This window comes from Nasonia vitripennis (genome assembly GCF_009193385.2).
Source record: "Nasonia vitripennis strain AsymCx chromosome 3 unlocalized genomic scaffold, Nvit_psr_1.1 chr3_random0005, whole genome shotgun sequence".
Classification (NCBI taxonomy): Eukaryota; Metazoa; Arthropoda; class Insecta; order Hymenoptera; family Pteromalidae; genus Nasonia; species Nasonia vitripennis.
This window is the reverse complement of record NW_022279624.1, coordinates 396,668-421,045: the sequence shown is the minus strand read 5'-3', so window position 1 is coordinate 421,045 and position 24,378 is coordinate 396,668. Positions and strand designations below refer to the sequence as shown.

Here is a 24,378-nt window from a genome sequence, read left to right as displayed (position 1 = left end):
GGAAGAACTCCACCAATTTTTGATGGAAGCGGCAGAACACGTGGAATGATAACTTTTTTCTTTCCACCTACACTTTTAACAGCTTGACGTGCACCCTTCAAGGCTGATTGAATAACCTTGCGAGAATGTTTACTTGCTGTCATTGATTTTTTAGCTACAGTCACTAACTTATTAAATTTCAATCCCATTCCGGTTTTTCCTTTTAATTTCATAGCATTGCTAACAGCAAAAGCAAAAGCTTTTTCACCAAGACTAGCATCCTTGGCTCTGACACGTTGCATAGCTTCCTCAGCAAGCTTCTTGTCTGCAGCTTTACGATCTCCGTTTTTATCGGAGTAAACAATGTCATGTTTTTTACACGCCTGATCAAGCGGATTAATGCCAGGATCTCCTCTTTTCATTCGCTTTTTCAATTTGGTTCCGGGACCGCAGTATTGATATCCAGGAAGATGCATTTCAACAGGTAAGTTATTGATAACTTTATCAAGCAATCCATAGCCTTTCGGCTGTTTCTCAGATTTATGTATGATCATCTCTCTTCGAGCGTTGATTCACAACTGACGTTCATGATATAAAAAGGACGTTTATATTTCAAGAGCTCAATGTTATATCTGACTCTGTTGAGTTAACATGGATTTTACCGAGCAGAACGTCAAACTCCCCGTGACAAATTTCGATTTTGGAAAAGAGAAAAGAAAAAAGCGTCATAGGGAATTACTACCAGATAGTATACGAGCAGTATTCTGTGGGCCATCGAACTGTGGAAAAACAAATAGTTTATTGGCTTTAATAACACATCCCAATGGTCTTAGGTTTGAAAATTTGTATGTATACTCTAAATCCTTGAATCAGCCAAAGTATCAATTTCTCAAAAATGTCCTGGATCCGATTGAAGGAGTATCATATCTTCCGTTCAATGAGCATGAATCTGTAGTATCTCCGGATGAAGCCCTTCCAAATTCAATTATGATTTTTGATGATGTGGCATGTGAGAAGCAGGATAACGTCAGAGCATTCTTCTGTATGGGGAGACATAAAAGTGTAGATAGTTTCTATCTATGTCAATCTTATGCTCATATAGGAAAACATTTGATTAGGGATAATGTCAATTTGTTATTAATTTATCGACAAGATGATGTAAATCTTAAACATATCTATGAAGATCATGTGAACACCGATTTAACTTTTAATGAATTTCGAAATCTTTGTTCTGAATGTTGGAAGAATGATAGATATAGATTCATTGTCATTGACAAAGATAGATCGATGAATGAGGGTAGATACAGAAAAGGATTGGACTGTTTTGCAATAAAAAAGGAATTATGAGTCTCAAACTTGCAGTTCAGTTGTAGACATCACCACGTCAGCATGTCAGACTTCAAGAAAGAGAAGAATGTTCTTAGTGAGCTCTTGCGAGCTCGTGACGCTATTAAAAAAAATACACTATATTAAAACAGGAGAAAGATGATTTTGAAAAAGTCATCGGTGATACTCTAAAACCAGTGAAAGCACACTGCAGCAACCATTTAATCATATTTTGGATAAAAACAGCGGCAGTAAGAAAATGAAAAAACGAATGAAAATCGATCGATCAAGTTTTCTCAACGATCAAAATAAGAACAATAAATCAAGTTTATTGGATTATACTCTTTATGATTATGATGATGATGATGTTTATGATGTTTATGACACAATAACCAATTCTACATTTAGATCCGCGAGTGGAAAAAATGAATCAGCTGAAGACTTTTTATCATTGCTAGATAAAAGCCGTAGAATGATTGATAATATATACGGAGTGCGAAAGGTTGATGAAGTGTATATGATTGGTGATTCAGAAATTGAATTTGATGATAAATATGTCAAAGTCAGAAATGAAAGTTATCCTAAAACGAGTGGACTGATGGAATTGCTATTTAAAAAATATCCGGATGATCTTCTTCTGAGCTCATCAGATCGTGCAAATTATCGCAAGATTCTGGAAGCAACAAATGCTCATCGGAAAAAATTCAGCAAAGATGAATCTATACGAATGTCGAGAAGTAATAAATATAAGAATATTTTAGCACCAATGTTCCGCATCACTCCACGTAAAAAGAACAGTAGCAGCGGAGGAGGTCTCATACCTAAATATAAAACAGCTAAGAAAAATTCTTCCATTGATCTCGTCTACTGGGATGATCCAAACGAGCTTACTGAGAGACTTCGATTATTGATTGCCGAACGATCAGCTAGAAATAATAATCACGTCAATGAAATCCAGTCGATTATTGAGGAATTACGTGAAGCTGGGCATATATATTGATACGCAACTTTCTTCTTTGCATCAGTATTACCATGAGTCTCGATGTGTTTGGAAGAAAACTTGAGGGCTCGCAAGTGAGTCGTGGTCCTCCAGGCATTGGTTTCAATTTTACACCGGACGGTGATTTTGATTTAGAAAACAAACGACTTTGCAACCTAGGACCGCCCAATCATCCAAACGATGCAATCACATTGCATTCGCTGAAAGTTATTCTACAAACTGAAATAAATTATATAGCTACTAAAATTGCTGGAATTGGTGAAGTTATAGAAGAATATAAACAACAAGTTGAAAAACATCAATTGGAAGTGAATGCAAAATTGCGTTATCTTTATAGTACAACTCTTCGCAATTACTCAGGTGTTGATTATATCATTGAAGAAGTGAATAAACAATTAAAAGTTCGTATAGACGAATTTCCAGATGGATTTTCATCTACTGTAAAGGAAGATGGAACGTCATAGAGTAGCTGAAGAGCTGCACAAGCCAGCACGTCGGCGATACAAGAGAAGAAAATATGACATACGTGGAATAGACGAGACTTGGCAAGCGGATCTTGTAGAAATGATACCATATTCTAAAGAAAACAAAGGTTTTCATTACTTACTCACTGTCATAGATATATTTTCAAAGTATGCATGGGCCATGCCAGTCAAGTCAAAGAATGGTAATGATGTTACTGCAGCTATGAAGTTAATACTAAAAGAAGGACGAGTACCGAAGAATCTACAAACTGACCAAGGAAAAGAATTTTACAATTCAATTTTTCAAAAACTTATGAAGAAGCACAATATACACTTATACTCTTCGCATAGTAATCTTCATGCAAGTATATGCGAACGATTCAATAGAACATTAAAAAATGCAATGTGGACAGAATTCAGCAAACAGGGAAGCAATAAATGGTTGGATATTCTACCTAACTTACTCAAAGCATACAATTTGAGAAAACATCGGACAACAGGAATCGAGCCTGAAAATGTTACACTGGCAAATGAGCGAGAAGTCAAGAGACATTTTCCAAATGAAAAGTCGCCAGTGAAAAAACCGAAATTTAAAGTAGGAGATAAAGTACGAATAAGTAGGATAAAAAATGTTTTTGAAAAAGGTTACACACCAAACTGGTCTACTGAAATTTTTACAATAACGCGAGTTGTCAAAACTAATCCGACAACATACCACCTCAAAGATTATAACAATAAAACCGTCTCAGGTGGCTTTTATGAAACAGAAATTCATAAAACTATGTATCCTGAAATTTATCTAGTAGAAAAAGTATTAAGAAAAAGTGGTAAACGTGTATATGTTAAATGGCTAGGATTTAGTGACGAGCATAATATTTGGATAAATAAAAATGAGATTCTTTAATGTATAACTATATTAACAATTTATGTTCTTTTTTTTATGGATAAAAGGATCAGATTGTAGTAAATAAAAAAAACAGATGATTATGTTTATTATATTAAATTTATTCATGTATTATTATTATGTGCAAGTTAATACAAAATATATCTTTGTAAAATCAATTTGTGATTTATTCATTCTTATTGAGTACTAGAATCGAACTTAAAAGAAGATCCACCCAGATATTTAAAAAATAAACAAAGTTTATTTGCACTATTGCAGAGTGAATTGAAAAATCACTCATCCTCCCTCTCATTTTCTCCCTCTCTTTTTTCTTCTGCTTCATTGCCATTAGCTGGATTGTATCCCCTCTCCTCCGCTTCCCCCTCTACATGCATTGCAGCTTGCGCCATCTGTTCTTCCATAATTCTGTAATGACCCCAGGGCAAAGTATCTGTACTATGAGGTAATAAGTATCTTTTATCATCGTGAGGACTTAGAGCAATTTTTTCTTGTTTTTCAGTATGGAGTATGTGTAATTTTGAACGAATATTGCACTGCTCACGTTTTATAATAACAAGATCTTGAAGACATTTTCGATAATCTTCGAATGTGATTGATTTCTTTACTACATTGGATTTTATCCCTTTGGCTTTTTTCACTGTCTCAGCTCCATCAATCAAAATACTATACATTTTGCTTCTTAAACCTACGAACTCTGTCATAATCTTGCCACAGCATTCGTCTTTCATCAATCCAGGAACTTTTTTATTAACACGCGGAATTTCAAACTGATTATTCTCATCATAATCAGAAGTATCAAACTTGTGTATATCTTCTTTCATTATTTGATACATATCAATGTCCGCAACTTCGTATATTAAACTATCTGTATCTGTATAAAGAAGTTTACATTTTTCTCCTACTCGTTGTTTCATATATGAATAATGAAAATCATATACTAATGTTTTTGACAAATCGAGAATACAGAGACCAACATAAATTGGTTTCTTGATTGTTATACTTGTCTTCTTTAGCTGAATAGCAACTAAATTTTCATCAAAGATTGCACAACTATGAAAATTTGGTTGAGCTATACGTGCTTCTGCTCCACCTGTAAATTTATTCACTAAACGCACATCAATGCGAGATCGCTCTCTCTCGATACACTTTCCATAGACAGCATTAATTAATAATTTATAAAACAGTTTTTCAAATTCATTCTTGGACTGCTTTCTTTTCTCTGTATTTAGTTCGACATATGGTTTGAGCCAGACCTTCTGCTCAAAACTCAAAATTCTATGCACCTTTTTCAGTCGAAGTCCATTATCTAACGCCTGTTTCAGTGCTCGATAATGAATTACATACCTTGTCTTATCATTCAAAGTAGTTAGAAGTTTCTTCTGTTTAGAGCCAGGTGGTGTACGATGCTCTGCGCAAAAAGGGAGATCTCGATGATCATCGTGTACTTCTTCAGGATACTCTAAGTCAACTTCAGCAAAATAGCCTATGTCAGAATCTGGTGGTGTATTGAAAAAACATGCATTTGTCTCATATTATATCCATTTAAATTTTCCAACTGGCAAAGGTTGTACCATTGCCCATCCATAAAGATTATTTATATCAAAATATAAGAGAGTCTTTGTTTTCTGCTCCTTATCATATGAAGGTCCCATATATGGATATTGTTTGCCTTGGCATACCGATTACAACATTGACTTATTCCACCTCGAATCCCTGCTTCAATAAACATTAGCATGTCAATATCTGTAAGAAGCTCCAATTCCACCTTTGTCATTTTAAGAGCTGCTGAAAATGTTAGTCCAGGAGTCGTGTAAAAATGTGCAGGGCATAAATCATATACTCTAAGAGATGTCTCCCGAAAACTTTCAAAAACATCAGCCAATAATAAAGCATCCGTTTTCAAGTATAGATCAGAATATTCGCCTAAAGTTTTTATATTAAACATATTCCAGACTTGAACAGCATGATTGTAATCTTTCTCAGTAATATGTGAATCTGTTAATTTGTTGTAAAATTCATTTTTTTCTGGCAGTTTTGATGTCATTAGTTTATCTAATTCATTAACAAAATCATATGAAAATATGCCTTTGCGTCTAAGAAGATTTATTTTTTCATCCGTGAAGCCATCAGATCGAAACTCATTTACTGCTATCGGCACGTTCTCTAGATATGATGCAAGTTTCTCCAATGATGATGGTAAAAAACGCCATGAATCTATAAATCTAAAACTGATGTCCAATTCATCAATGTACTTTGTAAATGAAATATATTTTTCCTTATTATGAGGTATCAGAGAAACTCGTCCTTTCATCAATGTAGAAGTAGCGATTTCATTCAAAATGAAGTATGTGTCATAATTGAGGTTATGAAAAATAACTGGCACAAATCTCGAATTCTTATAATTCAAATTACATGAATTATGAGCTGCACCTCTGAAACTGAAGAAAAAAATTAGGCTAAAAAATTTAGTAAATTCAATTTTTCAAAGTAATTAAAGTGACAACATACCGCCCCGTAAGATGACAATGATCTCGTACTGCAAGTTCATCACCATGGATTGGTTTTCGACATATATGACATATCGTTGCCCTTCGAAAAGATAATTTTTCCAAGTCTGTAAGTTTTAATGGTTTAGGATTTTTGTAGAGTAGATCAATCTGCTCCCCGATTGATTTCAGCTCTTGAACAAACCATTCTGCAGGTGTCTTTTCATCTCTATTTTCTTGTCTGTATGATTTATAGCTAGATAATCCATCATCATAGCTACATTTTATATAGTAGCCTATGTTGTACGCTTCATGCAGTTGAAAAGCATTTTCATTTCCAGTATGCTTTAACATACATTCAAAATCTGCATAAATAACAAAAGTTACTTTTTCACTCTTACTATAATCTTCAAATTTAAGAATGTTATTCTTGGAGTCAGGCAGATTTATCTGGCAACTATTCAAATTTTTACAGTTATTTTCGTGAGATTCCAATCTTTCTTCATTGTAAAATACTTGTAAACACCTTTCACAATGGTGAGATTTTATATGAGATTTAGATAATTGAGAACACAAAAGCCGGGACATATTTTTAATCCAAACATAGTGGTATTTAGGTAAGCTTCCATCATCATCACGATTATTTTCTTCATATTCGTTTATGTAAAAATCTTGAATCAAGAGCAAATTTACATGTTGATCCTTCTTCTCAGATGTAACATGACAAGGTGCTACTTCGAATTTTGTACCATATTGCTTCAGCATGTATACATTTACTGAAATATCATTAAGTTTTTCAAATTTTACAATATTTTTTAGCTTTACTGGAAATTCTATATCACTAAAGTTTAACTTGTCTTCATGCACACGATATTGAGCAACTCGATGGGCGTTACTGACACTAGGATATATTGCTGAAAGTATAGCATACTTGAAACATTGATTGTCATAATTTCGAACATTGACGCACGCTTTTTTGCGTTCTATATACTTTGGAAGAGGAATGTAAGAAGACCCTTTAATTGGAGAATATTTTTTCATGTTTATACACAAACTTATGATACTTTTAAGAGTCCAGCCTGAGTCCTTTTCTTGAAATTATTCTAACTGTGCAAGAATAGGCTCTTTGATATTGTCTTTAAACCATTCCTCTAAATTCGTTGACAAATATATCATCGCACTTTCACTAATATTTAATGTCCGTTGTTTCCTCTCCACTTTTGTGCATAGAAAATTCGGCGATGAAGTCAGAATTAACTTTCACTGCATTATACTCATCTAAGCAGCTCTTTACCTTATCATTAAAGAGCTTTTGTGCATCGTTTAAAAAACTTAGAATATCAACATGTTTTATATTCACTACCACACCACTTCTAATTCTATTCTGAAAAGCTGACTGCACATCTCGCCACTCTACTCTAGCTTCAGTTTCTTCCTCCGCTTGTAAACTACCTCCACACCGAAGGTGTTCAAATTCAACTTGTATGCACGACAAATGTGTTAAACAAGTTTGACACTTTTGTTTTTCTCCTCGCGTTAAATTCGCTTTATCAATTTTATCGTTCAATTCCTTTATCGTAGAATTACACACGTCCAGCCAATGATAAATATCTTCATCGCTCATATCATTTTTACTTTGTATGGTGTCACGAAGTAAGCCAATAAGACGTTTAAAAAAATCCATCGAATTCATCTTTACTTTTTACTGAAATATGACTAGAATATTATTCGTGAATTTGCACAAAACTATCACTTTACATCAAGGAAACGCAACTGACGAACTGTGATCGTTCAAGGAAGATGCTCCCGCTCTTAAATAGGGAGAGAAGGTATTCTCGCAAAGGATCAATGGTAGAGTCGAAGAGCTAGTAGATAAGATTAAGAGAAAGATTTTCTCGGGAAAGACCAATGGTGTGGACGAAGAGCTCATAGATAAGATAAGAACGAAGATTTTCTTGAGAGGGGATGCATTTTCTTTCTTTTCATCCAATCCAAAATCGACTTTTAAAATCCTAGATAAGCCAGAGGCGGAGTTATGTATTATAAAAACAGAGAGTAAGAGTCTAGCTCAGATCATTTCTTACTGAATAGCAAGATGACTAGGGTGATTGATAGAAGTTCAAGTGAATATAATGTATTGTTTAGAAATACAATATTGCAATGTCAAGAAGAAGAAAAAGTTTATCTCTGTGACATTCAACGTTTTCAAAGAATTGCCGTCGATACTTTTATTTTCAAGGAAATCAGTTTTCTCAATTTGAGTAAAACTGCTTTACCGACTACGTATCTCTTTAAACCTCCATTACCATGGGATGAACTAACAGAGGAAGAAAAATGTATGACTCACTGGATTGAAAAGAGCCATCACGGCATAGAATGGGATTCTGGAGATATCCCATATCACCGTCTTCATAAAATTTTAGAAATATGTACGCAAGGAGTCACAAAATTATTCGTCAAAGGAAAGCAGAAAGCAGAATGGATAAAAAATTTATTGCCCGATTTGTAAGTTGCAAATATAATAAATTTATTTAAACTTTCACATTAAAAAAAATCCCTCACACATTCTTCTATTTATTTTTTCAGATCAATCACAAAAGTCGAAAATTTTGGCTGTCCATCGTTTGAAAAAATAATATATGATAAGCAGTTCGTATCTGCTTTAATCACGATCTCTGCATTAGAAGAGTGCCTATGTGTGCTGTTCGAAACGTTATTGCAATACGAACCTGGCTACTCGATTATTTAGATGATCGATTTAGTTTATATACGGTGGATAATCAAAATTCAAAATGTATTTGCTTATACTGGAAATCAGCTTAACTAAATAAAAAATGATTTTAATAAATGAATGTTTTATGTTTTATTCCCTTATCAACCTTATATATATTCGGCAACGCACGTTGTTGCCACCTACTCGCACGCCGCTGTCAAGACGTGACAATGTGTCAGATGGCATAGGTAAATCCGTGCCCGCGTGAGTCGGCTGAGCCATGCCTTCTGCATGTCCGACGTTTCTAATTATCATTTACAGTCAATGAGTAAAGATGATCTTCAAGAACTCGATGAGAAAATCATAAAAATTGCAGCCCCGCACCAAATATCACGTTTATCTAGACTAATAAGCTGCAGAAATGATTGGAAAGCTCGAGAGTGGGAAAACTATGTTTTATATTATAGTGTACCTCTATTAACAGAACACATAAGCAGAAATCATCTTTCTCATTGGCTTCTTTTTGTCGAAAGCTTATTCATTCTTTTGCAAAGTAGTATTAATATCAAACAATTGGATAACGCCAATAAAATGTTGCACGAGTTTGTAGCAAAATGTGTATTAAATTGGGGACCACTGTGGTGTCAGTCAACATTTTCATTCGAGTCGGCAAATCAGACTTTACTAAAGGCAATTAAATGTTCCAAAGGTGTCACATTACAAATTCTAAGGTACATTAATATGAATCATATGGTTTCTATCGTACAGGAGCGAGTATATCCGGATGCGAATGAATTAGTTCAAATGTACTGTAATGATATTCTTGGTGTAAAAGTAATAAAGTTCTGCAAATTAACAGAAATTACTTACTTCGGTATAGGTGATTGCGTCAGTAATGATGTACTGAATACAGTACAGCTGTCACAAAATTCTGCAAAAGTATTCTTTAAAATGGTAAAAGATGGATGTCTATACGAATCTTCTATAAAACTCAAAAGAAGATCTAACAATTCATTTGCGCAATTACGAAACAATACATTCATACGAATTTTAAAGTTTATTGTTCATGATCAAACAAATCAAGAGTTAACTGTTTGTAATCTTTTGAATACAAGACATCGTTTTACCAATCATTACCGTAATCTGCAAGTAATAGAAAGAATTTGTGATGAACAAATTATTGTGCCAACAAACGAAATAATGACTGTTTGTGTTGTTATGAAAATACTGGGAACTATGTATATTTGTTCAGTACCTAATTTACTTCATTACTAAATATGTAATAGATATTAGAAGAATGCATTCGAAGACCAATCAATGTAAATAAAGATAAATAAATGTAAGCTGTATATGGACTGATAGATTTTTTTGTATCAATAACATGTATTTTTTAATAAATAAATTTGTAAGAAAATCACATTTTGGATATCTAATGATTTTTTTATTCTCCAAGAAAATGACATTCTAAAATGCATATTATTTAATGGTTTACTGATAACAAGAATGATAATGATGAATTATTTATTTACAATTTATCATTATTATTTAAATATCAACTTGATAATCACTTGGTAATCACTTGATAATCACTTGATAATCACTTGATAATCACTTGAGATTTTGGCATGATAATCACTTGATACTCACTTGATAATCACTTGATAATCACTTGAGATATCACTTGATTATCAAGTGACATTTTTCAGTAGGGTATCCATTCAACCAATGCAAGACATCCACAGGCAACCACGCTCATTAAAAGAAAAAGGAAATTGGAAAAGTGCTGAAATTAAGTCTTGGTGCTTAATTTACAGCTTGCCATGTTTACAAGGCATACTTGATGATACAGCTTTAAAACACTATTCTTTGTTAGTAAAAAGTTTATACGTATTGCTAAAAAATAATATTACTAAAGAAGAATTGGATCAATGTGAAAGTGACTTCCTGGAATTTGTTGGGAAATATGAGATATATTACGGCATTGAAAATATGACCTTTAACATACACACTTTACTACATGTTGTTGACTCCGTGAAAAAAAGTGGTCCTCTTTGGTCCAATTCAACATTCCCTTTTGAAAGTAACATCTTCCAATTGAAACAATTACTTAATGGTCCGAACGGAATGGATAAACAAATGATAAGGAAACATTTACAAAGATTGCATTTCAAAACTGATACCGTAGATTATTCTTCTGATGAAATAAGAAATTATTGTTCTAATTTATATAAATACAAAACTCTTTCAACACATTATGATTTTGGAGAAGATGATGTTATTTTTATTGGAAAAAAACGTTTCAAAAAAGTCAATGAAACATATTGTAAAGTGTACAAGAAATGTATATTCAGAGGAAAAGTTTTACATAGTATAAACTATACGAATGTGACTAAGACCAACGATTCAACAGTTCAACTACATTCAAACGATTTTGGTCAAATAATAGATATTATGAAAATTGGAAATCAATGTCACTTAAAACTATCTAAAATAAATACATTTACGGAAAATCCTTTTAACGTTCCACATATAAGAAAAATCTGAAGACTTCAAAGATTTTATAGTAGTTCCAATTACTCAGGTAAAATGTAAAATTGTTTTGGTAAATATTCGAACATCTAGATACTTATGTCAGCTACCAAATGACTTTGAAGTGCAGTAATAACCCTTACAATATATGCCATTAATATTTGAATGAAAATGTATATAAATTATATGTAAATAAAATAATAAGATATAATAAAATATTACAGTATATATAAGTAATATCAAAAATAAATTTTTTAATTTACTTCAAATGGGGATTATTACGTATAACTCAATAAATTTATAGATTGAAATGGATTGCAACGAACAAGTCGACCAATAATTTTTTAATCCGCTACAGTCCGTTATTATCCTTCAAAAATCTGTATATGAATTCGGCGTAATCAAATTAAAACTGATCAGAATGTGATTATGATAAAATATTTTTCAGATCCGTTTTGTAAACATTTTAGTTCCGTTTCAATATGTTTGAATCCAAAATTTTAATTAAGAAATTATTGAAATCGCAATTTAAAATAATTTATGCACAATACTGATACATCACAATACCAAATATAAATTGATACATCAAGAGGGTCTCAAAGTCAATTAAAAATTCAAATTCCACGCCACAATATTTTACCCATTGGAAAACAACTAATTTATGCTCAAAACTAATAATAAATACTAAATTGATATAATATCCACGACAATAAATATACAAACAAGATTAATGAAATTCACCAAACGTTAAAAATAAGGATTGAAAAGTACTGAAACATACCTACAATTTTCAAATAACGGATTGTAAATATTTTATGATGATGAACCTATAATTAATAATTAAATGTTTTAATTATTAATTAAAAATGGGTAATTAACAACTTTTTCAACACTGATTGAAACCTTATTGAAAAAAATGTATATGAATCCAATTAACGCAAATAAAATTGATAGTATTATACTCTTAAATACAAAAAATGGAATTCAAGAGGATTCATAGTAAATAGTAATAAATTATATAGAAAAGTATTAGAACGAATGAACCTATATAGTATTCAAAACATATTCAGAAAGATTCATGTGAATCCAATTAATAGTGTGGTCGAATCAAGTGTATCCTTCAATACAAAAAATGGGATTCATGCGGATTCATAGTAAATAATAGTGTATAATTTATAAAAGTATTGAAGCAAACGAGCCTATATCGTATTATGTATTAATTAAAAAAGATTCATGTAAATCCGAATATCGCGAATATAATCGTGTGCATCCATCTATACAAAAAAATGGAATTTGTGCGTATTCATAAAGATTTTGAAAAAGAAGCATTAAAGATAATTTCCAGTAAACGTATTTAAATTAATTTAAAAAGGATTCGCGTTAATCCGATTATCACGTATATAATCACACATCGAATTGCTATATATATAATCTTGATATTGAAATAGATTCAAATGAACTGACATAAATCCTAAATAAAAGCATTCATTTCGATTCGGACTCATTACTCATTAGAACGGATTCGTACAACTTTGGATTCATGTCAAGTCACCGGATTCAGCAAATCTTTTTGAATCTCCTATGAATCCGATCCAATCCCCTGTTTTCAGCAGGGAAGCAATCGTTTTACCATCAAGCCATCGTGATCTTTGATGTCGATCGCTTTAGTAGAATCAAATAGTCATTATAACTTACCCACCCTTGTATGTTTTATTCATTATTACTCAATTACTATTAGTGTGTTTTAATAAAATAAACTCATTATAATTAATTAATAATAAATAAAGCATACAAGGACGTGTTAGATAATAGGGGAGGGTGGCCTGATTGAAAATAATTATATGATTATTTTCAGCCTGGTGTGGTTCAACTCGGCACAGTCTGACTCATTTTTGGCACAGTATGGCACGATTTCGCACAATTTTGGCATGATGTTGCCCAGAAAATTATTTCCACTAGGGTAGATTTCATTACTTTTATTGGTCTTTTTTTGCCACGGTTTTTAATTTTGAAAAAAATTTTTTACGGATATTTTTAACAGGGTAATATAAGAAAAAGTACTATTACTATTTGAAAAGGTACTATTTCGAATTTCCATTGGGGGGGGGGGGGGGGGCATAACATTATTCCGGAAATATTTCATACTGTGCGTGCGGACATGTTTCTATTCCTAATAGGTTACCTTGGTAACGTGAGCTGACAGCAGTTTGTATCTACAAACCTTTAACGAGATGTATATATACAATCTTGTTGATTTAGTTTAATTATATTGCTTGGAAAATAATGTTTCGACTTATTCAAAAGAAATATTTTCATCTGTTTTTAAGTACTTTATAGTATGTATGTAAGTATGTAATTTTTGAACAGAAATATGTCAATCATGTTTCAATGTTTTATAGTCACACAAATATATATTTTTTAAAATGATTATTGATTTACAGAACAAGTTGCATTATTCATCCTAATCAAAACTATAATTTAGACAAACAATGGGCTTATTTGATCACTTAGCAAATCTTGTAGGATTAAGAAAAAAAGAAGTAAATGTTTTAGTAGTGGGTCTTAACAATAGCGGTAAGTCAACGGTGATAAATCATTTCAAACGTGAAGACAATCGTTGCATAGACATAGTGCCCACTGTTGGCTTTAATGTTGAAAAATTTGCATGTAAGTTTATATATATAACTGTAACATGTGGCAAGAATACTTGAGAATGATAATCTTGTTAGATATAAGTACAGGTTGAATATAGATTGTTTTTGACCTGATTTAAGGTTTACTATAAATGAAATTTTATAAAATATTAGAAAGAAAGAAAAAAAAAATATTTGCTACTTATGATAAAATTCTTAAACTTTCTATACATGTTTATATATTTGACTCATATTGTTATATATATTGTTAAAAAAATGTAAGGTACCTATTTATAAGTTAAATATGTAAGTTTATGAATTACTTTCTATGCAATTTTTAGGTTATCAATATATTTGATAACACATATTGAAATAGCGTAGTTTCAACTTTTACAAAAGTATGGGTAAAAATGTTTACGATTTTTATGAATACCAATAATTTAATTGGCTGATCATTACTGATTCCTAATAAAAACTTTAAAGTACAGTTATACACTGAGAAATTTACACAAAGACTATATTACACTTGCAAATTTGCAAATCATTTGTTTCAAACGTTTTGTATGACGAGTGTAAATTATGTATACTAGAAATTGCTTAGCGTGCTTTATGCATTCATTTTGTTATTGTTGAACTCTCTTAAGGTAGTACCGTCACTACATCCCTGGTAAAAATGAGCGTGCTTTTTATTTCTTGTTTATTCACGATAATTACTGTACTAAATGCGCTGCATAATGAACATATACCAAATAATGATTATGCATTGGCATTAAATGATTCTATTCGTATCCTAATTATTCATAAAAGGACATCATTATTCGCACCAAGATTCATGTAATTACGTGACTCTAAGGGTAGCTTTTTGGTTGCATTCTTAGAGTCACGTAAATTTTCCGGACAACTTGAAGTCACATGAATTTTCCGGAAAAATCTTAGAGTCACGTAAAAGCTCCGAGATGTGTAAATTTTTTTTACAGTCACGTAAAGCTTTCCTTTTCATCAGATGTGCTAAGGCAATCATACCCACTCAGGCACACTCTTCGCAAACGTACTCTAGAAAAATGGCCAAACATTGAATCAGAACAACTTTATGTTCTCTTAATTTACGTGTCTGGAAGCTTTACGTGACTGTAAAAAAAAATTTACTATTAGATGCTAATCAGCTGATAATCTACTGATAATCATGTCATCAAATCATCAAAAATTTTTTAACCTTCAGTATATTTTTTCGAAGTTGTTTTAAATTAATAAAATTTATAAAATTCACATAATAAGGGCCAATATGGTTTTAACATCCAGATGATAACACCAAATACTGGCTGTGAGCTACAAAATTTTAATTTTTAATAATTTAATTTAAACAAAAAATTTTTTAAATTTCGTTATGAGTGAAGAGTGCAGCGAAAAAGTGACGGACCCCGGGCTTGAACCGAGATCCTCTGGCTTGCGTTTTATCTCAAATAAACACATATTTGTAACTATCAGCTTAAATAAAAATATTAAGCTGATATCACCTGGTAATCAGCTGACGTTTTGACACGATTATCAGCTAATAATCAGCTGATTGTCATCTGTTTTTTATCAGTAGGGATTAAACAATTTGTTGAATATTTGTACTCCAAGTTATTTAGAATTATTATAATTCATAAAATTAACATAATGCAAATTAGGTGTTACCATCTGGATGATAGCACCGAGTCTTGCTGTGAACTCAAACATGTTTATTTTACACAATTTGGGTGTTACCATCCGGATGGTAACACCGATACTGGCCTCCCCGCTTAATGCATTTTAAACAATTTTATTTTACTAACCAATTTATTTTAACGCGCGATTAGTTACGCGATCAATCGTGCGACTAATCGCGTCGAAAAAAGTTCGATAAATTAACGTGATTAATGACGCGAATAATCGCACGACTAAACGCGCGATTTTTTTTAGTAGGGTATACTAACAATCAGTATTGTATATTTAAATTTTATAATGAAGATAACTCAGCCAAACAGCTATAACTATTATATGTTTAATCTTTATAATGACGATAACTGAGCCAAATAATTGGTACTATTATATATTTAGACTTAATAATAGCCATAACTCAGCTAAAATATTACACACACACAAACCCACACACACACACACACACATATATATATATATATATATATATATATATATATATATATATATATATATATATATATTTAAAACTGATGATGGCAATGACTTTGTTAAACAATTACTAGTGTATACATTTATTTTTTTTCATTTTGATTGTATTTTATTGAAATCAATTTGTGAGTCTTCAGAAAGATTCGATTAAAATTGTTAAAGTTACAGAGGATCAATATTGATAGTAATATTTTACCACAGCTAGTACTATAACTATCGTTTGATATATTTTAATTAATCGGTTATTGTTGTATGTAGAAATGACCGTTGGCCCTACTCTAATTTGACTAAACCAGAAACCCCCCCCCGCGATCCATTTCGTGGAACTCACCCCTCCATTGGGGTCAAGGCCGCAACAAAACAGAAGCGCGAGCATCTCGCGCTCTCTTATTTTCTCCAAGTAATAAGTACTCTTACCATATCACGCGACCACGAATCTCTTTTACATTCGCTCTCACACGTAGACACTCATACTCACACACTCACGCATTTAGATAATCATTAAAAATTGTATTTGAACACGCAGTAAACACACGCACACCTGTATCTGCAGTATCACGGGCAATAAAGGCTCAATTAGCAACTCTACGATGCCGGCAAGACATCTGGGGGTAAACTTGCGAACCCGAGATGTAGTGTTTTTAAAAAATAACATGGGAAATGGTATTTCAAAGGCAATATTAAATAATGTTGAAGTAATATTTTGAATTTATCACTTTTAAATGATAGCGTATACCCTAATAATATTGTAGCAAAAAAAAAAAATAATAATTTATTGAAAAGTTGTTCAGACTTCGAAAAATTAGATATTGAACGTGTTCGGAGTCTTCCGTTTTATTACTATGAATATTTAAGAAAAAATAAAAAGTATATTGTGCACTGTACTTTTTTTGACTAGTGCCTGTAAAGACCCGTTTTCATGCATAAGTATAGAGTGAATGGTAAGTTGCGCATTTTGAATCGTAAACCATTTTCTTTAAAAAGTTTTTAAATTTTTTCAAAAATTTGATTTTGAGTGTTTTTGAATAGCGGGAGGGATTGATTCTCTCCCGCACGCTCGAAATGAATAGCTTGCCATTCACTTTAGATGCATGAAAACGGGCCTTTTTTATGCACGTGTTAAGAAAATGTTATTGTGCAGTCAATGGGTGCACTAGTGCGAAGACTATGAAAAATTAAGTTTTCATAGGAGTCTGTTACGAGTGAAAAGTGCAACGAAAAAGTGACGGACCTCAAAAGTTTTGGCCATATCAGTCGAAAGTTCACAGTAACTGAAGACAGAAGTAAGCTTTGCTTTAAATGTGGAAAAGATGGGCACTAAGCAAAGGAGTGTAAGAACCAACCCAAGTGTGTACTCTGCAAAGGAGGCACAGGGTGGAAGAGTGACCACGCAGCTGGTAGCTATTCATACCCAGTTTACCGAGCTGCAGTAGAAGCCACTGACCGACAAAGAAAATGAAAATAGTGCAGTTGAATATGAATCACTGCGCGACTGCACAGGACCTACTGAGCCAGTATGCCCGCGAGACAGAAACCGACATAGCAATCGTCTGTTAACAATACAGAGACCTGGACAAACCATCGTGGGATATGGACAGTACTAGTAAAGCGGCGATATGGGTTGAAACGGTCCGCGAAGGGTTAGAGCGCGAACGCGAGGAATTCGTGACCCGAGGTTAGTAAATCAGGAGACAAGCACATACGAAGAACGATGACGAACTATGAGCCACCTAAGAACAGGGTACTACCGTCCTGCACCGATGATACAACTGATGGGGGGATGGGAGAGGATGTTCTAATAAAGGGTCAAAATTATTTATATTTTGTAAAGAGTTATTCATTTATTCTTTTAATAAATATTTGTGAGCGATGCTGGATCTCAGCCTACAGGAGATGGAGTGGAATGCACACATACTCTTCGAGAGCCTGGGGCTCATGGACTATTAGGTATGGTGGAGACCGGAGCAAGCAGCGAGTACTACCATTCGCACGTTACTCAGTTGAGAGCCAGATCATTAATATGCTCTGCTGCTGGCTCCGGGGCTTCTTATATACCCGAGTAGCTCCCTCTCTCCTGTGTTACATGCGCGTACGCCATCTACCCGCGCATAGGTAGACTATTTACATTTGGCTACTAGCGCCACTCGGTCGGTAACTTGCCTACGCCAGGCAAGTTATCTGTTGCTGTTCTCTTATCCCTGGGCTGGGCCTTCCGTCACAGGGCATGCAGAGACGCCGCTTTTCAGGAAAAAATGACGAGACGTAATGAAGGATTTGTACGCGCTAACGTCGCAGGCGTATACATTTACAGCTACTATGCTTGTCCTAACATGTCGATAGAACAATTCAGATAACTGTTGGACCAGCTAGTACAGGATGCTGTAGGGAGAAAACCGGTACTGATAGCATTTCAACGCCTGGGCAGTAGAGTGGGACAGCCAAAGGACGAGCGCTATTGGAAGTATTCGCCCTCCTGGACTTGGTCCTAGTTAACCAGGGATGTTCTTACACATTTCAAAGAGGAGACGCAGGGTCCATCATAGATCTCACGTTTGTCAGCAACAGCCTGATTAGCTTAGTTAGATCGTGGACGGTGAGCAATCATTACACCAATAGTGACCACCGAGCAATAATAATGGAAATAAGAATGTCAAAGCAGAGATCCAACAGGAGTGAAACGACAAAAAGAGTCGGTTGGAAAACGAAGGATTATGATATGCAGACATTCCTGCTGGCTCTAGAAGAAATACAGCTGCTTGGATCTGCGAATGATAAGGTGGCAGGAAATGTGAAATATTACCCGAGCCTGCGACGCAACGATGCCAAGGAGAACTCCCTACAATAGACGACCGCCAGTATACTGGCGGGATAAAGAACTCGACACGGCCCGCAAAGAGTGTCATCGAACCAGAAGACGGGAACAGCGGGCTAGGAAGAAATACTACAAGACTGGTCGTGGTAAAGAAATAGTAGACATCCTAAATAAAGAAATAAAGAATGCTAAACGGATACTCAAGAGGAAAATCCGAGAGAATAAACGACAGTGCCTCAAAGAGTTACAGTACGAGTTGGAGCTGGACCCCTGACGAAACCATTTTAGGAATCAATAAAGAGGAATTACTGGCTGCATACAAAAGAATTGGGAACAACAAGGCTCCAGGCCTGGATGGCATACCCAATATTGCATTGAAACAAGCTATACAGGCACGCCCCGATGTCTTCGTGGACTTGTACAACTCATGTCTTGAAGAAGGGACGTTTTCTAAGAACTGGAAGAAGCAACGCCTGATGCTTTTACCAAATGGAGTTAAGTTACCTGGAGAAGCTTCCTCATACAGACCACTCTGCATGCTGGACGCCCCGGGCAAGATCTTAGAGCGCATAATCGTCGTTAGAATGGACTAAGTTATTAAAAAAACAGGCCGACTAGTGGAATATCAATACAACTTTAGGAAAAAACGCTCCACTCTTGATGCCGTAAGCTTAGTAGTCGACACCGCTAGAACTGCAATAGAAGGAAAAAGATGGAAAGGACGATCCAAGAAGTACTGTGCTATTATTACACTAGATGTTAAAAATGCCGTTAACTCAGCCAGATGGGGCAAGATACAGGAAGCACTACGGAAAAAAGAAGTACCCGCATATATAAGAAGGATTATGTCTGACTACCTGAAAGACAGAACCCTTTTGTATGACACAGGCAGTAGGTATAATCCACGATTGGCTGAAGCAGACTGGACTTGAGCTTGCTAGCCATAAAACGGAAGCTATCCTTATATCCGGTAGAAAGAAAATAGAAACAATAACGCTGTCAGTGGACGGATACGAAATAGACTCTCAGCCGACCATTAAGTACCTGAGAATCACCATAGACGCCAGACTAACATTTAAGCAGCATCTCGAGAGGGCGAGCAATAAGGCAGCAAAAGTCGGTGCTGCATTATCGCAACTAATGCCAAATGTAGGTGGGCCAACGCAGGATCTAAGGTTACTCGCCAGTGTGACTACATCAATTATGTTATACGGTGCCCCAATATGGGCAGACGCTATGTTGGTGAAGTCCTATGCACGAAAGCTGTCAACAGTTTATAGAAAAAGTGCATTACGGGTCGCTTCTGCCTACGTGTGCGTTATTTCAAGTATCCCGCCTATTGACCTTCTAGCAACAGAACGAAAGAATATATACGAAGAAATTCGGCGTGGTGACAATACTCAAAAGGAAGTTTGAAAATCCGCAAAGAAACAAACTCTAGCTGAGTGGCAAAGACGATTTAACTTCAGTGGAAATGGGCGATGGGCGCACCGCCTCATACCATGTATTGTTGGCTGGACCAATAGACGACATGGCGAAATGAATTACTACCTTACGCAGTTTTTAATCGGACATGGGTGCTTTTGAGCCTACCTACACCGCTTCAAGATAGAGGATAATCCAAATTGCCCAGTATGTTTAGAAGCAAACGAAGATGCGGAGCATGTCTTTTGTAACTGTTTGCGATACGAAATGGAACGAGAAGAACCCGAGCGTTACCTTCAGACTAGGGTGACCCCTGAGTCAATGATGACAGCTATGCTATCTTCGAAGGATGGCTAGTGCGCAGTAAATAACTACGTAAGGACTATTATCAAGAAGGTTAGAAATGACAAAGAGAATAGAAGGGAAGGACATGGCCAAACAGCTGAGTAAAACCGTTGCTAGACGAAGGCCACTAGATAATAGGCATAAAACGCTCCTCGGACTGATGCAGAGGAACGTAGGTTACAGAGTTAAACTCTCACTCCCCTGCCTGATGCAGAGGAACGTAGGGGCTAGGGTTGAGTACCTCTTAGTGCTTCTCAGACCGATGCTGAAGAACGTAGGTAACTGAGTTGAGCCCAGACTCTCTTACCCAATGTAGAGGAACGTAGGTGTCGGTATTGAGTCTGTTCAGGGGATGGCTGGTCGATGCTGTTCGAAGTAGACGACCGGACGATGCGGCAGGAAACCGATGGCTGGACGATGCAGAAGGAAGAAGATGGCAGGACGATGCAGAATGAAGGAGACGAGTTTGACCCTGAACCCCTAATTACCTTGGTGGATGGGGGATGTACGGAAATGTCAAACTTTAAAGGAGAAGCCAAAAAAGGCGAGAGAGAGAGAGAGAGAGAGATATATATATATATACAGGGTGTCCCATTTTAATTTACCACCACCTAAAACAGGTTAATAATTTGCTCTGAGAAAAAAATGTTTCAAATAAAATTTGTTGGGTTCGAAGGGGGGCATCTTTTGGCTATTTTAGCTGCGACCTTGAACATGACCTTCAAGGTCATTTGAAAGTCAAGACCAAATTTTCATATGAAATGTGCATATTTTTATGGCGGATTCGGATTCTACTAAAAAAGAGAAACACTTTTTGTCTGAATCATTTTTTTAAAAATCCCCAAATTTTTGTTGTAAATGGCTTTAAAAAAGTTGAAAAAATCACTAATATCTCTTATTGCCCCACCCTTTAAAAGAAGTTAAAAATTTGCTCTGAGAAAAAAATGTTTCAAATAAAATTTGTTGGGTTAGAAGGGGGGCATCTTTTGGCTATTCCAGCTGTGACCTTGAACATGACCTTCAAGGTCATTTGAATAAGATTTATCACAGATTCGGGTTCTACCAAAAAAGTAACACTTTTTGTCTTAACCATTTTTTGATCATCAATAGGTAGCTCTCCCTTTAACTGAAAAGAGAATTTGTCCTAGAAATAAGCTGTTTTAGATGAATGTTACTAGCTTCAAACAAAGACAGAGGTATCCTTTTGATCACTTAAGGCAAGACCTTCACGTCCAGCCACTTAAGGCAAGACCCCGTCCAACCACTTAAGGCAAGACCCTATCCAGCCACTTAAGGCAAGACCTTCACGTCCAAGCACTTAAGGCAAGACCTTCACGTCCAGCCACTTGAGGCAAGACCCCTTCGTTCAGCTAGTCACGGAAATTTCAACGCCTCAAGTGCTCTATCAATTGCCCATTTTGTTGAATGCACATTTGTATTCTCTGCCGAAAACTTCTTTGGACATCTATTAATGTTTGTGGGGTGAACGCCTGGAATGCTGCAACAATTCTCTCCATCATATTTTGTGCCGTCGTCGGGGCTTCCGCGTAAACTCTCTGCTTCACGGCCCCCCACAGAAAGAAGTCCAATGGGGTCAAATCTGGCGATCGCGCAGGGAATTCACAGATTGGACTACCAATTCCAATCCAACTATTTGGGTATGTCGCGTTCAGAAATCTCCTGACAAGTAGTCTACGATGAGCGGGAGCACCATCTTGCTGGAACCACATGTCTCGCCTTATTTCTAGCGGAATGTTTTCTAGAAGAGGTGGAATTTGGTTCTCGAGAATATCTAAATAAAGCTCGCCGTTTAAATTACGGTCATAAAAAATTGGATCCACAACGTATTCCCCAACTATGCCCGCCCAAACATTAATTGACCACCGTCTTTGTGTACGGTGATCTCGCTGCCAATGTGGATTTTCTTCTGCATAATAATGCGCGTTATGAAGATTAACTCCTCCCATATTGTCGAACTTTGCCTCGTCTGTAAAGAGAGTCCGATCAAAGAAAAATGGATCTATGCGCATTCGTGTTTCCGCCCATTGACAGAATCTAAGTCGCCTGGCAGGATCACCAGGCTCAATGGCATGTGTAAGGTGCAAGTGATATGGATGAAATCTAAAATGACGCAATAAACGGGAAACTGTTGATCTGGGTACTCCATGCATTCGCTGAATTTGTCGCGTCGAAATATGAGGATCCTCGGCAATTACAGCACGAACCCCAAGTGCAATATGCTCTCTTGGGCCCGTCCGTCGCCTCTTCCTTCTTAAGTTACCTCCTTGAGCTCTTATCGTTAGAAGTTTAATATTCCTCCTAGTAGGATGACGAGCGTCCGGATACCTTTCAGCGTACAGCCTCGCTGCAGCCTTGTAATTGTCGTGACATTCTCCCAGAATCTTGATCATGTTGACTATCTCTACTGGCGTGTAGTCAGCCATTATCTGTTGTAGGTAGATTTTTTAGGGAATATTTAATCTTACTAGAAATAATTTATTATAAGTATTTTTCTGCTCTGAAATTCAGAAAGTCAATGAAAACCTAATGATGAGAAGCTTTGAGGAGCTGTAAGAATTTACAAGCTTTACCAATAGAACGATAACGAAGCAAAAAAATGTCTTTTAGCGAGAAATAAAGCATTTACGAGAAAAATATTTCTTAAAAAGATGCGTACTTTATCAGAGAATCTGAATATGATTTAAAATATGTACAATTTTCATTAAAAAAACTAAGCTTGATTTTGATTCTCAGTTGAAAACATGCCCCTTACTGCTCAAACTTGCCCCAGATGATGTCAAACTTGTCCCAGTTGTGACCGTAAACTTGCCCCAGATGATGTCAAATTTTCCGCAGATGACGTAAAACTTGCCCCAGAGAATGTCAAACATACCCCGAAGATTGCAAACTTGCCCCAGAGAATGTCAAACACACCCCGAAGATTGCAAACTTCCCCCATGTGATAAAAAATGAATCAGATTAGCGTTCTAATGAACTTTGGTTCTGTTAATAAATTTTTTGGTAATTTCATTTCTTTGAAAAAGAGAGTATTTTCCATTAAAGTGATGGTTCTTTCTTAAAATGAATTTAAGGTTCGAGGTCAAGGTCATAGCCAAGCTTCAATTGCCGGAATAAAAATCGAGGATTACCGTTAAATAAATTGACTGACCTTCGAATGACCTTGTTGGTTAAGGACAAGTTCATGGCTAAGGTCATACTTGGACTTAAATTTGTAAAATTGTGTACGTTTCTAATTCCTCGGATAAAATGTAAAATTTTTAACTTCTTTTAAAGGGTGGGGCAATAAGAGATATCTAGTGATTTTTTCAACTTTTTTAAAGCCGTTTACAACAAAAATTTGGGATTTTTTCAAAAAATGATTCGGACAAAAAGTGTTTCTCTTTCTTAGTAGAATCCGAATCCGCCATAAAAATATGCACATTTCATATGAAAATTTGGTCTTGACTTTCAAATGACCTTGAAGGTCGTGTTCAAGGTCACAGCTAAAATAGCCAAAAGATGTCCCCCTTCGAACCCAACAAATTTTATTTGAAACATTTTTTTCTCAGAGCAAATTATTAACCAGTTCT

The 24,378-nt window shown here is 35.0% G+C and overlaps 3 protein-coding genes across 21 annotated transcripts in view; 2 read left to right on the top strand and 1 right to left on the bottom strand.

Moving 5' to 3' along the window:
* The window catches only part of LOC103316486 (peptidylglycine alpha-hydroxylating monooxygenase), a 112,066-nt gene extending 95,904 nt beyond the window's left edge, over positions 1-16,162 (bottom strand). Inside the window, exon 1 of the mRNA XM_031925906.2 lies at positions 15,712-16,162. Within this exon, the coding sequence (XP_031781766.2) occupies positions 15,712-15,783 (72 nt within the window). The 5' untranslated portion in view covers positions 15,784-16,162. The remainder of the gene's footprint in view (positions 1-15,711) is intronic.
* LOC100113848 (ADP-ribosylation factor-like protein 6) overlaps positions 1-24,378 on the top strand; it is a 246,997-nt gene that overhangs the window by 88,995 nt on the left and 133,624 nt on the right. The window contains exons 1-2 of one of the 18 annotated variants that reach the window (XM_031925912.2): positions 13,567-13,745; positions 13,843-14,068. The exons of 15 other annotated variants lie outside the window; for them this stretch is intronic. In XM_031925912.2, the coding sequence (XP_031781772.1) occupies positions 13,891-14,068 (178 nt within the window). In that variant the 5' untranslated portion in view covers positions 13,567-13,745; positions 13,843-13,890. Of the gene's footprint in view, positions 1-13,566; positions 13,746-13,842; positions 14,069-24,378 lie in introns of those variants that run through there. 2 more of the 18 variants (XM_031925918.2, XM_031925913.1) reach the window with 2 other exon arrangements.
* LOC116416702 lies at positions 7,814-11,364 on the top strand. 2 transcript variants are annotated; one of them, XM_031925907.2, is made up of 2 exons: positions 7,814-8,664; positions 8,746-11,364. In XM_031925907.2, the coding sequence occupies exon 2, from the start codon at positions 9,164-9,166 to the stop codon at positions 10,145-10,147; it is 984 nt and encodes a 327-aa protein (XP_031781767.1). In that variant the 5' UTR covers positions 7,814-8,664; positions 8,746-9,163; the 3' UTR covers positions 10,148-11,364. The 2 variants fall into 2 exon arrangements, with proteins under 2 accessions (XP_031781767.1, XP_031781768.1); XM_031925908.2 differs by having other exon boundaries at positions 8,746-9,007.

Coding starts and splice junctions, on each gene's coding strand:
- LOC116416702 (XM_031925907.2), top strand. CDS start 9,164: ATGTCCGACGTTTCTAATTATCATTTACAGTCAATGAGTAAAGATGAT.